This window comes from Micromys minutus, assembly GCF_963924665.1.
Source record: "Micromys minutus genome assembly, chromosome: 10".
In the NCBI taxonomy this organism is placed as follows: Eukaryota; Metazoa; Chordata; class Mammalia; order Rodentia; family Muridae; genus Micromys; species Micromys minutus.
In genome coordinates this window covers 10,465,228-10,478,528 of record NC_137979.1, presented here as the reverse complement: position 1 = coordinate 10,478,528, position 13,301 = coordinate 10,465,228, and the positions used below count along the sequence as shown (strand labels likewise).

At 47.0% G+C, this 13,301-nt stretch overlaps 1 protein-coding gene across 1 annotated transcript in view; it reads right to left on the bottom strand.

Annotated features, from left to right (window-relative positions):
- Positions 1 to 12,212, bottom strand: part of LARP1 (La ribonucleoprotein 1, translational regulator) — a 47,318-nt gene extending 35,106 nt beyond the window's left edge. The window contains exon 1 of the mRNA XM_080923184.1: positions 11,575 to 12,212. Coding sequence (XP_080779310.1) covers positions 11,575 to 11,929 — 355 coding nt within the window. The 5' untranslated portion in view covers positions 11,930 to 12,212. The remainder of the gene's footprint in view (positions 1 to 11,574) is intronic.
- Between the last annotated feature and the right edge of the window lie 1,089 nt (positions 12,213 to 13,301).

Below are 13,301 nucleotides of genomic sequence, written 5' to 3'. Positions count from 1 at the left end.
GACAGCAATGGTGTACCCGTATACATAAAATACATCTTTAAAAAAAAAAAGAAATAGAAATAGTATATTTTATTTTAAATTATGTGTTTACGTGCGTGTGTATATACTCACTGAGTGCAGTGCCCTCAGATGCTAAGAAAGCATTAGATACCCTGGAGCTAAAGTTACAATGACCATGAAAAAACACATCTGGGGTCCTGTGCAAGAACAGAAAATGCTATTAACTAGTTAAACTTTCTCTCCAGTCCCACACATTTTCTAACTTGGAGGTATAAATAAAAACCCTGACTGCATTCTGCTTTTAACAGAAGGCAAAAGGACAATTTTTTGTTGAAATCTCACTTTTTTGAATACCATGATCACACACATAAAATAAATAAATCTTTAAAAAAGGAAAGAAAACAAATAACCAAATTTTAAAAGTAATGAACTGAGAAGATCTTTATAAAAAAATTGATTCCAGAGTAGCTAGGATAACAGGGCTGTACACCACACCCTCAAGATGGCTGATGCTTTGAGCTGCTGTTTTGGGAGGTGATGTTAGGCAGAAACAATAATTGGTAGTTCACTGCTTCCCTGTGGGAATGTAAACAATGAAGCCAGACCTCTCTGTCTAGTTCACAGCAGAATTCCCAGGGCCTAACTAACTCTTAGTAGGCTGTTCAAACTTATGAGAGCCAAGCAGTTCCTGTCACACAAAGGTTAGGTTCAAGTCATAGGTCCTGTTTGAACAAGCCTGAACATTGGAAAATTAGTGAGTCTCTTAGGTCTGCCTCTGTTCTGCTAAGTTGACTAAAGCTTGGACCCCAGCTTCTAACAGCCCTAGGTTCTACATGTTCAGGCCAAAAGGGGATTTCTCAAGAATGACCCAATTGAATTAGATCTAAGAATCCTTCCAAGTGCCTATCACTGTCTGCTGCAGAGTACTTACCACCTAGGGCAGTCCATCTTATCTGAGCACAATGCCATACATATATCTAAGAGACCCACTCACTTACCTTAGTGTAGCTCTGGAGAGGAGAGCCAGTCATCTATGAATAAGATCTCAACAATCAGGGTCTTAACTTTCTGACTCAATTGATACAGTGAACTTAATCCTAATGGGAAAGTCTTGAAAGACCTTGTGACTCAACCACTTCCATTCACAGGAAGCAGGAAAGGAAGCGGAGACATTCAGTTAAGTTGCCCAAGTCTTTCAATGAGATACACAGCTGAGGCTAAGTAGCTGACCTTCCAATCTTCCTCTCATTTTCTTCCCTCCCTGCTACAGAGAGCACAGGACAACACTGCCAGAATGAGCTTCTATCCAGAAAAATGCTCCAAGAAGCTTTGGCTTCCTTTCCTATAAACAACAGGACCACACTGCACAAGAGTCTACCCAGGATCCCTTTCCATTGTGATAGTTAGAAGAAGTCCTTCTCACACCTACAAGATAACGGGTACATGGGGCTTTAACAGACTGAAACCAATGATGCTATTTATATACCCCATCCACAGCAGAGGGCAGAAAAGGAAAGGCTACCCGGAGCCTAACAACAATTTTCTTGGCAAGTTCATCCTCAGCTTTGCTCAAGGGCCTCAGGCCACAATGCTCTTGGTATCATGTCTTCACCACACTTGCTCTCCCTCAGGAGTAGATTAAGTAGCTCTCTCTGGAGAGCTTTGAAGTCTCATCTAACAACTCTTTCTCAACTGGTCTACAAGGCTATTCCTTGACTTTTACCTTGGACAGAACACTGTTCCTTCCCTTTTATGATGACCCACAAGCCTCATTCTGGGAGGAAGCTTAATGAGGGATGCAAACTCAAGGGCCTGCAAGGGCCTAGCAGTGAGTTGCCTGTAGACAGCTACTGGCCAGTAGTCCTGAGGTAGCTGTCCTCTACCATCAGTTACAGTGACATACTTAGACACCAGACTATGTCCCTCACCCAGTATCACATGCAATTCAGCATGGCTTTATTCATTGTCTTTTTATAAGCAAAACTGGATCTTCCTACACTTAAACAGACAGACTGACTTTTTTTCTGGAGGTGGGCCTTTGAGAGAGGGTCTCTAACATAGTCCTGGCTGTCTTAGAGTTAACTATATACACCAAGCTAGCCTCAAAGAAATATGCCTGCCTCCACCCCACCCCCAGGTGCTGGGATTACAGGCAGGCCTGTGTGCCACCATACCTAACCTCATTTTCCCAATTTTAAAATACAGATGGCTCCTTTAAAGTGTTCTTAAAGCAAATAAATTGAAAACTGTCAGGAAGCAAAACTGGGCATGAGATACAGGCAGACACTTTGTGACTTTTTTTTCTTTTTAACAGTTTCAAAGTCCTGGATGTCCTGGAACACCCTATGTAGAGACCTTGCTTACCCCAAACTCAGAGACCCATACACCTGCCATTGCTGTACAGACTTGTTTGTTTTTGGTGTGGCTTGTAGCCCCACCTAGCCTGGCTCTTGCTATAGTATCTCAGGCTGGCATCAAGCTCATGATAATCCTTCAGGATCCAGAATTAAAGATGTACACTACCATACTTGCACACTTCTGACCTCTTTATTCCAGATAAAAGACCCACCACGGCAAATTTATCTTGCTTCCTACTTAATTTAGAAGACACTGACAGCTAATAGTCTAGAAATTTTCTGAATCAAAAGGTTCTTCAGGAAATCACCACCTAACTAATAGTTACTAGGGGTGGGAGGGAGGCCTCAACACCTGCTACATTCACTTGGGGACACTGTTCAAAGTTAGCAAGTGACCAAGCCAAAATCCACTAATGCTCCCCCACATCTAACTTAACCATAAGGTCAATGAGATGGTATGACTTAACTCCAAAACAAGACTGCTATTAATGCCAACCGACCTTCTCATACACAGGAAAGAGGAGACCTCTGTCTACAACAAATCTGAAGCTGTGGAAAGATACCAAAGCACTAAAGGGACAGTTTTACCACAAAGCATCCAGGCTCATCTACTACTAAAAATTCTAAGAGCCATAATTTGGAGGGGCACGGGGAGGCATAAGATAGCTCAGCAGCTAAAGGAGAACTGACTTCAACCCCCGGGACACACACAGTGGAAAATACCAACTCCTGCAAGTTGTCCTCTGACCTCAAAACACAAGCAATCGGGCAGGTGAGGACACGTGCACACACCCCACCTCCATTTGGGCTTCTTACAAGGTTCTTAAGTTCACCTCTATGATAATCCAGCAGAGGGCAGGGTCAGGAGGAAAGATGTGACAGAAACTACTTCCCTTTCTATGCACAGGTCCAAATTCTAGGGATCAAGTGATAGAAGATGCTGGGTCATGAGGAAGAATGGCTTCAAATATATTCTCTGTTAAGCAAAATAAAAAGCCAAATTCAAGGCCTCAAGAGTAAAACTCTGGACTGGAGAGATGGCTACTTTTCCAGAGATCCTGAGTTCAATTCCCAGCAACCATCCATAATGGAATCTGATGCCCTCTTCTAGTGTGTCTGAAGACAGCAACAGTGTACTCACACATAAAACAAACAAATAAAAGAATAAAACTCCAGTTTCTTGGCCAGGCTCCTTCGAAGCTCTTTACACGCTCAGCTAAACTCACCTTCACCTACTGGTCCTAGTAGGTGAGTGCCATGGTTTGAATACAATGTCCCCTACAGGCATGGTACAATTTTAGGAGATTTTAGAAACATTTTATGGAGACTGAGCTGTAAGTGACTGGAAACATGCCCAGTGTCTTCCTCACTCTGTTCCTAGGTAGCAGTCTCCTCCTCTACAGACCCCTCTTGTCCTATGTTCACTCTATCTCACACCAAAGTAACCCAGTCTCAAGACAACCCTCTGAAACACCTCCCATCTAAGTTGTTCTGCAAATGAAGGATCCTGTGAAGGAGTATTCTATCTTTGCAGCCCCTTCCCGTTTTAGTAATTCCCATTCTCTTAAAAGAGAAGGAGGAAAACCAAATACCAAGGCAAAACTACCAGATTAGAGCTGACAACTAGTGTCTGGACTAAAACAAAGCCCACCTCCTTAGGCCAGTCTTCTAAGGAAGATACTTAGCAGCCTCTCTGAGACAATGCAAACTCCCAGTTCCTGAGCACAGGTGTTAATTCAGTTGAATTCAGACATGCAGAAAACTGCACATGGGAATTGTCCAGGGACTATGCTGCAAAGTGGCTGGGAAGCAGAACAGCACGTGGAGCTCCTTTTTGTAAGGGGGGAATTGTAGTCCAAAGGATCAGACATGAAACCAAACCATCTATCTTAAATTAAGACGTTCTGCCAAGGTCATCTTGTAAAAGAAAAAGTCTGACCACATTTCTTTTCACTTAAAACCCTCTAAGGCTGCCTGCCCATGGACTCTGCTAAAATTGGAACCTGGCACTCCTATGAAATGGGACTGTCCACCTTTTTAGCTGGCTATACTCCAACCACAGGGAATTCAGCTCCCTGGGCCCCACCCTGCTCAACCAAAAATGAAATGATCACAGTCTTTGCTCAGCAACCCTACTCACCCTTCCCATGTTAGCTCAGCCCTGCTCCCCAGCAACTGAGCTGAACTGCACAGGATACCTCTGCTGTACCACATATGCTCTCCCCACATAGCACTTTCTTTCACACTAAACTTTAGGTACACATTCTCCTATCTACTATGGTATTTTCAACATCTCACACATAGCAAGCCCACAAAGCACACCACCCATCTACCTGCTCATCAGCATGTGTTCACTGAGCTGCCACTACCTGTCAGCCTTGACTGTAGTGCTACAGACAGCTTAACCAAATAGAGACAAAGCTTAAAAAAAGACAAGCAGGGTGAGAGGGAGGGGATGCAATCTAAGGCTAGGGTTTCTAGACTATTCAGGGTGGTCTGGGAAGGTCTCACCATGACATCAATCCAGAGGAAGAGCAAGCAGTCCAGAACCAAAGGCCCAAAGCAAAAGCTTATCAGACACTACAGTCACTCCTGGGAAGGAAGACCGTGATATAGATAGATAGATAGTGCATGATGGGTAGGGGACTCAGCTCAAAGTCTTAGGCCAGACTAAGGACTGTTCTGACCAGGAGTTAGCAGGAGACAGTAAAGAAGCTGCTGGGACAACCTAAGTTCTAATTCAGACACTCAGAGTATAAAGAACTATCTAGACCTAGAAGCAAATTCTAAGGCCTGAAAAGGATTGTGCTGATGAATTAGATGTGCCTTGACAAAAACAGTGCAGGATGGCCTCAAGTTTCTCTGGACACTTTCCGCTGCCAAATCTGAGTCTGTTTTTCATATGGGAATCAGGTGAAGAAACCCACGCCGAGACAACAACTGTTTTAAAAGTAAAACAAACTTAAAAAAACTATACATCCTAGCTACTGTAGGATGATGCACGAATGGACCCCAACCCCTCCCCTCTGGTGGTTAACGGCAACTCACAGTACTCCAGACTAAGATGATGAAGATGACCTTCACCACCTGGCCAGCTTTACCTAATTCACCAGAAAGGCCCTTCCCCACACCCAGAGTTCAGCCAGTCCAAAGACTCAGCTAAAAGACAAAGGTGTCACAACAAGACTGTCCCTATTATTTCATGAAAAACCCTCAGGGAGACACCTCAGGTCACCCACCAAAGGAAGCTAGCCATCACAAAATTCAGACTCATTTAGTAAAGGCATGAAATACCACCCCCCCCCCAAGACAATCCACCTCAGTCTACAAAAATCTAGTTATGGAATGCATCTTCTGGCTATGAGCCAATTAATCCTGTGTGAGATGCTGTGCCAATGGACTAGATCCTCAGAACTTCAGCAGCACTACATGAGTCCTACCTTCATGAAGAATGGAGAGGCTAGGCAAGCTAGGAAGGAAAGCATAAAAGACAGGGAAGAAGCACTCTGCCTAGGTTCTAGTTTAAATTTCTTCAACTTCTCCCTCCAGTTCATTAGCTGTTATCAAAACTGCAGGCCTAGAAGGTTAAAGTCACCCTCTCTCCTGGCCACTTCTTGAGATCACTCCAGACCAGCCAACAAAGGTCTATGAGCCTGGACTGAAATCTTTCCAGAACGGCAACACCTAATTACCCCTCTGATCTCCTCTTGGATTTTGTGAACAGGGGCACTCCCATCTGCCAAGCTCTCCATGTTTAAGAGGGCTTTGTGGTTTGGGGCACTGCTCCTTCTCTCTCTGCTTGTTTCCCAGGGAAGAGAAAAAGAGATGCTGAGTAACATTGGAAAATACTGACTCTGGCTTGGGACCCACTTCAGTCCTAGAGGGGTCAGCAACGACTCAGTTTCTGAGGAAGTTCAGAGCCAGAACCACCTCCCTTCCCCTGAAAAAGAATCCTAACTGTGTCTTCTTCAGAAAAAAGTGACATGAACTAGGGTGAGGAAAGTCTTAAGCCTCATTTACTAAAGCTGTACTAACAGTTCTTAGTGCTCATTTGCAATAACATAACATGACCAACAAACTAAACCAAGTGGATGATCATATACTCTTAACAAACAGGATAACTTCCTTAGGTTCTACTAAAATGATCAAATTTCATTTATCATCAGGACTTTTTTAGAAGTTTATTTGCTTAAGAGTCTAGATCTCAATCTAGCCCAAACTGACCGACAACTCTTTCTGCCTCAGTATTTTTGTAATGGGAGCACAGACATAAGCCACCAAACTCTGCTTCAAAACATCTTATGGTCCAGTTTGTTCAATAAAGAAAGATCCAGACAAGATTCATTACCATGCATAACTGGACTTCATCTTTAACATTACCCTTCTAAAAGTCTGTTTCTTTACTGATAAAAATTGTACAGAATTTGTTGTTAAACACTGGATAATCTCAGTTGGCCACACATACCTTTAATTCCAGTACTTTGTGAGGTGTTAGGATGGGGGCTTCAAGGTCATCCTATTTTCTCAGTGCACTGTGGGTAGGAGGTATTCCCACAGTGCTGCTATGACCATACAATAAGGCCAATCACTCTACCACATGTCCTCCCTCCCAAGGTACCACCCTCATTTAATGAAACAAAGAGTCTCTCCAGCCTTCACGAGTTCCCAAGCACATTGGCAAATTTGAAGACATGTGCACTTAAAGCTCTACTTTAATTTTGCTTTGATGGGTGGAGTGGGCCTGGGGTTCTAACAGGAAGAACAGTTTTAACACTGGAACCTAAAAGACATTTTTATCTAATCTAATTCCCTGCAAATAAAGAAATAAATCACTTTATAAATAAATAAAGACCACTTCATGTCAGTGGGATTGAGTGGGGTTAAGACACGATAACTATTTATCAGATAAGTAATACTACTTTTTTATTTCTGTGTGTATGGTCAAAGTACAACTTACAGGTATCAACCATGTGGGTCCTGAGGATCTAACTCAGGTCTTCAGGGTTAGATGGTGCCAGGTGCCTTCATCTGATGAGCTATTTCATTGGCCCCACAAAAATAATTTTAAACTAGTATTTACTACAGGCAACATTTATGGGCTTCCACTGTGTCTGACACATGTACTTTGTAAACATTTACCACCTTTAATTCTCACAACACTCCAAAACCATCACCATTACCCTTCTTTAGAGGAGTAAATTAACAGTGGCTCGGAGAGGTACACAATTCCAAAATTGTCTTATCCAGCAACTTAGAAACTTAGCTAGGGACCAAAAGTGTAAACCCAGTTTCCAGAGCCAAAAGTTTTGAATACCTAATGATGCTGAGCGGCCCTAGTGGTGACCAACTACCATAGCAGCAGGGGCAGGACAGGGTCTGTGAACGCCAGTTAGCTGGTTTTGTAACCCAGACTACAATCATCAGCTCTATTTCAAAGAGATACACACAAACAGAAATTAAGCACTGAGTCTCAGATTCTATCCCCAGCTCAGGCAGATATGAAACAGAGTCACACAGGCCATGTATATGAACTCTTGTGAATGCTTCCCTGGATCTTGGAGATATGCAAATTAACTAAAGCTTATTTGAGGCGAATTAAAACTTGGTTTGGGGGCCAGAGCACTGACTGCTCTTCCAGAGGTCCTGAGTTCAATTCCCAGCAACTACATGATGACTCACAACCATCTGTAACTGGATCTGATGCCTCTTCTGGTGTGTCTGGGGGCAACTATACTGTAGTCATATAAATAAACTTAGAAAAACCTCTGGGAGGCAGAGGTAGGCTGATCTCTGAGTTCAAGGTCAGCCTAGTCTACAAACCAGTTTTAGGGTTGTTACTTAGAGAGAAGGGGGAGGAGTGTGTAGATACCAAGGTTTGGTAAAATGGCTCAGCAGGTAAAAGCATTTGCCACCTAGCATGATAACCTGAATTCAGTTCTCAAGACCGTGTATGATGGAAGGAGAGGAGAGAACAGACTCTTATAAAATGTCCTGACAGAGCTAGGCAGTGGTAGCATACATCTTTGATCCCAGCACTGGGGAGGCAGAGAGGTGGATCTCTGAATTCAAGGCCCATGGTTTATAATGAGAAAAAAATTGAATGAGTGAATAAATGAACATGCGACACAAAAAATAAATGGAGGAGGAGGAAGATGACGAGTGTCCATGCATATGCTTTCCATCCATGGCCAATCAAAGGTTTTTATTATAAGGGTGCATAAAAGGGTTTTTTCTTGTTTTTTCTTGTTTTTTTTTTTTTTTTTTTAAGGAGTATCTTCACCCCCTGAACTCTCAGTCATCCTTCTTCCTTGACCACCCTTCTACTGGGATCATAGGTGTGAACCACCACATCTAATTCAAAGGTCAACTTTAAAGCAATGGGAGTGCTAAGCTATACACAAAAACAAAAGATATGCATTCTCTGCCTTCTCTTCACAAGTTTTAAAAAAGACCAACATGGGCTGGAGAGATGGCTCAGTGGTTAAGAGCACTGGTTGCTCTTCCAGAGGTCCTGAGTTCATTCCCAGCAACCACATGGTGGCTCACAACTAACTGTAATAGGACCCCACGCCCTCTTCTGGTGTGTCTGAAGACAGCAACAGTGTACTCATATATATATATATATAAAGTAAATATATTAAAAAAAATAAAGTAGCAACAAAATAAGTTTATTGAGGAGTGGGGTGTCACCAGAACAGGAGGAACTGTATGTAAAGGGTAACAGCATTAGGAACCACTGTTATCACAGTGAAGGATCACCACTATCCTGAGAGGCATGCACATCACACATCATAAACTAATCCCTGTTGCACAAATGGGGAAGGTGAGACTCAGCAACTAAGAGATAGAGCTAGCATTTTGAACAGGTGCAGACTGACCCCAGAACCTATACATCTCTTCCCATTTGGGCACTAAAGATTGAAAGGGATGTGGCTAGAATAAGGAAAAGAATGTAAATAATACTGTTAAGAAAGGTGTTCAAAAGAGTAAATCCTAAAACTTAAAACCATAAACCTAAAACGGGGTAGGGGTAGGGTGGGAGAAATTCGAGGAATAAAGGGGAAACTTCAGTAAAGACATAATGTATGAAGAAAATAAAACTAGGACTAAGGAACAAAATGCAAGCACATGCTCAGGGTGGGTGTGGGGGTAAAGCCAGGTACAGGGAAGGCAGAGGCAGGAGAATCAGTTTAGGACCAGTCTTGATTAAGTTCCAAGCCATCCTGAGTTATATTAAGACCATGCCCTCACCCCCCCCCCCATACAAACCTAGGACTTGGAAGCTTAAATAAGATAGAAAACGCCAAATGAAAGGGAAGAGAGGGTAAAATATATTTTATTACTAGTTACTGCTTGTGTCCCTTAAAAACTAAAACACCAGCATCTGAGCCAAAAGAAGGCTAAAAATAGGCATTTGCATCAAGCTTTGGAAAGCTTAGCTTGCTTATGAGGCATTCGTTTCTGTACACTCCCAAAAACATATGCATCACAGAACATAAAAATTCCAAGACCACACAACCAGTCCACTAGTGTCACATTTGAAGATGGCCTGGCTGCAAATAAAATCAGAGCTGAAAAGGGACCTACAGATCCCTTTGGCTGAGGAGATAAGGCCACCATCTAACCTTAGCAGACAGACAACCCAATCACAGAATTCACTTTTAAAAGAACCCAGGACTGGAGAAATGGCTCAGTGGTTAAGAGCACCGACTACTCACTCTCCCAGAAGTCTGAGTTCAATTTACAGTAACATGGTGGCTCACATCCATCTGTAATGTGATCCAACGCCCTCTTAAGGTGTGTTTGAAGACAGTGTGCACATATACATCAAATTAATTCTGATAGTCTGTCAAAATATTACTCCAAAGATTCTAAACTAACTGGTAGTCACTCTTAAAGATTCCAAAAAGCAAACACTGGAACAGAACAGATATACCATACCTAAAATGTGTGCTTTGGTCACTTAAATTGAGTTTGGCTTTATCCGGAGGAAAAGTTGAAATGCCAGCCAAACTGTCTTCTTCCCACGATCAATAACTCCAATGACGCAAGGTATCAAGGGCCCCTGGCTTTACACAAAATGCCAGCTCAGGCACTCAATCCTGCCTGATGTCACAGCTGATTTAAAACCCACAAGGCCGGTTCACCAGTAGCTAAGCGCGGCGAACTGAGCGAACAGCCTCATTTAAACTTCTGAGGAGCGCGGCTCGAGAGGATGATTATACCTCTGATTTTAAAGAGGGGCAGGACCAAAGAGTGTCTTAAAGTTGTTTCCCCCACTCTGTGGGTGGAAAGCGAGGATATGAAAGAAAATGGAGGTTTCAGTACTGCCCCTTGCATAAGAGGATTCTAGAAGGAAGAAGAGAGAAACTCTGATACTACACTACACCCCCAACTCCATGTGCCCTCTTCCTTATGAAGCAACCCTAAGAGAAATCGAAAGGACAACCAACGTGCTGGTTTCCCCCAGGGCTAGGCCTACACTTTCCCGCACTCTGGAACCTGAAAAAGGCTAGCTCCGACTTCCTCAGTGCCCAGTTTAAGTTAGGCAACCTCACTAAAGCTCCAAAAGGAGTTTTTCTTTCTTTCTTTTTTTTTAAGTAAAAGTACCAGGACTCCGACGGTCAAACTCAAGGGCCATGATCACTACCAGACACCCGGGAGTACCCAGGCGGAGGCTGTCCTCGAGTGGTGCGCCACTAGATGCCCACGCCGATCCTGCCGGTCCAGGATTCCCTAGCCACCTCCCGCCCGGACTCAGCGGGGGAGGGGAGCCCCGCGCGCACCTCAGACCGGCGAGCGCTGCGAACAGTCCTGGCACGGCGCATGGCGCCCAACTGTCACCCGCCCGCCCCGCACCGGCGCGGCCACTCCCTCGCCGCCACACACGCCCCTCGCGTCGCCGCAGGCCGCCACCGGCTCCGGGGCACGCAGGGCTCCGCGCTCCCCACGCCTCACAGGGTTCCCCGAAGCGCAAAGTTGCAAAGTTCAAAGACAGGCCCGGCTCAGAGCCGTGACACATGTTCACTGAACACCCACTCTCAAGGCGCGGACACGCATAGGGAGCACAGGGCACACGAGCGGCCCCGCCCGGCCCAGTCCGGCAAGCTAGGCCCGAGGCATGCCGTTGCCACCAACCGCTGCGGCCCGGGCAGCCCGGCTCTGAGGGAAACGCCCGCGTCACTGCGCGGGCCAGTGCCGCGCCGCGCAGACCTACCTGGAGGCGGCTGTCCGTTCACCGCGGCCGGCGGCGGCGCGTGCTTCGTCCACGGGTTCACCTTGGGCGGCGGTGCCTCCACGAAGTCACGCCGGCCGCCGTCCTCGCCGTCGCTCCCCGCTGGGGCTTCCGCAGCTGCGGGTGGCCGCGGGCTCTCGCGCTCCGCGCCGTCGCGGCCAGGCCTGGCGCAGGCGGGCCGCGGCCTGCGGACGCCGCCGTCGGGCTCACCGCCGCCGTCGCCCGGGCCCGACTCGGCCTGGGCGTCGGGCACCGGCTTCTTCCTCGCCAGGCCGTGCTCGTCGGCCTGCAGCAGCGCGGCGCCCGCCGGCAGCAGCGGCTCCACTTGAGTGGCCATCTGCGCTGAGGGGCCGGGCGCGCCGCGGGCCCCGCTCGAGGCCGCTGGCGGGGCGCCGGGGCCCGGGCCGCGCGGACGTGGGGCGGCGCGGACGGGCGGTCGCTGAGCGGCGCGCCGGGCGGAGGGCTCCGGCGCGCCTAGCCGGCCTGGCGGACCTCGATCCGCTGCCTGCGTCCCCCCGCCCCCGGCCCGGGGCAGCTCGGGGGGCTGCAGTGGTGCGGACGGCCCGGGGGGGAGCGGCGCGGAGAGCCAAGCCAGACCACGCGATCCGCGGCGGGCGGCGGGCGGGCGCGCGCCTCGCGACGCGGCGCGCGAGGGGCGGGGACGGCGCGGCTACGGGCGCGCGCGCGCAGGGCGGAAGGTCCCGCCCCGGCCCCGCCCCCCGGCGGCCATTCCTGTGGCGCGGTAAGCGAACGGGGGCGAGCACGTGCCTGATGCAATTCGGGAGGGCGGGGGTGGGGGAGGAGCCTTAAAGGGCCAGAAGCCCAGAGCAGCCGCAGGTGGAGCACATGGGATCTGGCCACGCGGCCAGCCCGGCCTGCTAACGCTGGTGACAAGGGTTGCAGGGCTCCGTGGAAAGAGTCTTTTAATATGTCATCCCTGACTTGGGTAATGATGCAAAGGGGTTCCTAGGCCGCCCCCTGTGCGTGGCTTCTGGCCCCACTCTGGTGACCTTGGCCCAGCTGCAGCCTGGCCAGGGCACTGGTAATGGGTCCAAGGGAGTTCTTACCCCATAGGGGCAGCGAGTGTCTCGGAAAGAGAACAGAATTCCCAGGAGTGCCATGTTATACAGCCCCTCAAGACCCAGTGTTTTATGGGCAGGAAATGGCTTTTCTTTCAAGTAGCTTGTGCTTTTTCTAAGAAATTGTTTAGGGTGGGGTTGAACTGACACTTAATTGAGGGACTCAGAAAGCTCTGGGATTTGTATCGTAACCCTGACCCCATTGCTGTTTGGGTTAACTGCAGTAGTCAGATCCACTTCCTGGGTCTCGATTTCTCTATTGTAAATTGAAGGAACCATTTATGCCAGGCGGTTTCAAATTTCACTGTCATTCAGTTCAATAAATATTTACTGACTTCATGCTCTGGGGGCCTGCAAAGTTATTAGAAAGGTCTGCCAATAAACCAGTCTAGCAAGCACCTGTCCTCCCGGAATTTACACTGTAAGGTGGGGGAGACACAGTAAACAGGAAAAACAAATTCTATCCTGTAGTCACCACGCTGAAATGAAGTAGACAATATCGGCTTTTTGTTTGTTCGGGTGGTTGGTTGGTTTGGTTTGGTTTTTGGTTTTTCAAGCAAGCAGACTTTTTTGTTTTGTTTTGTTTTCTGTGTAGTTCTGGGCTCTGGCTGTCCTAAAACACACACACAC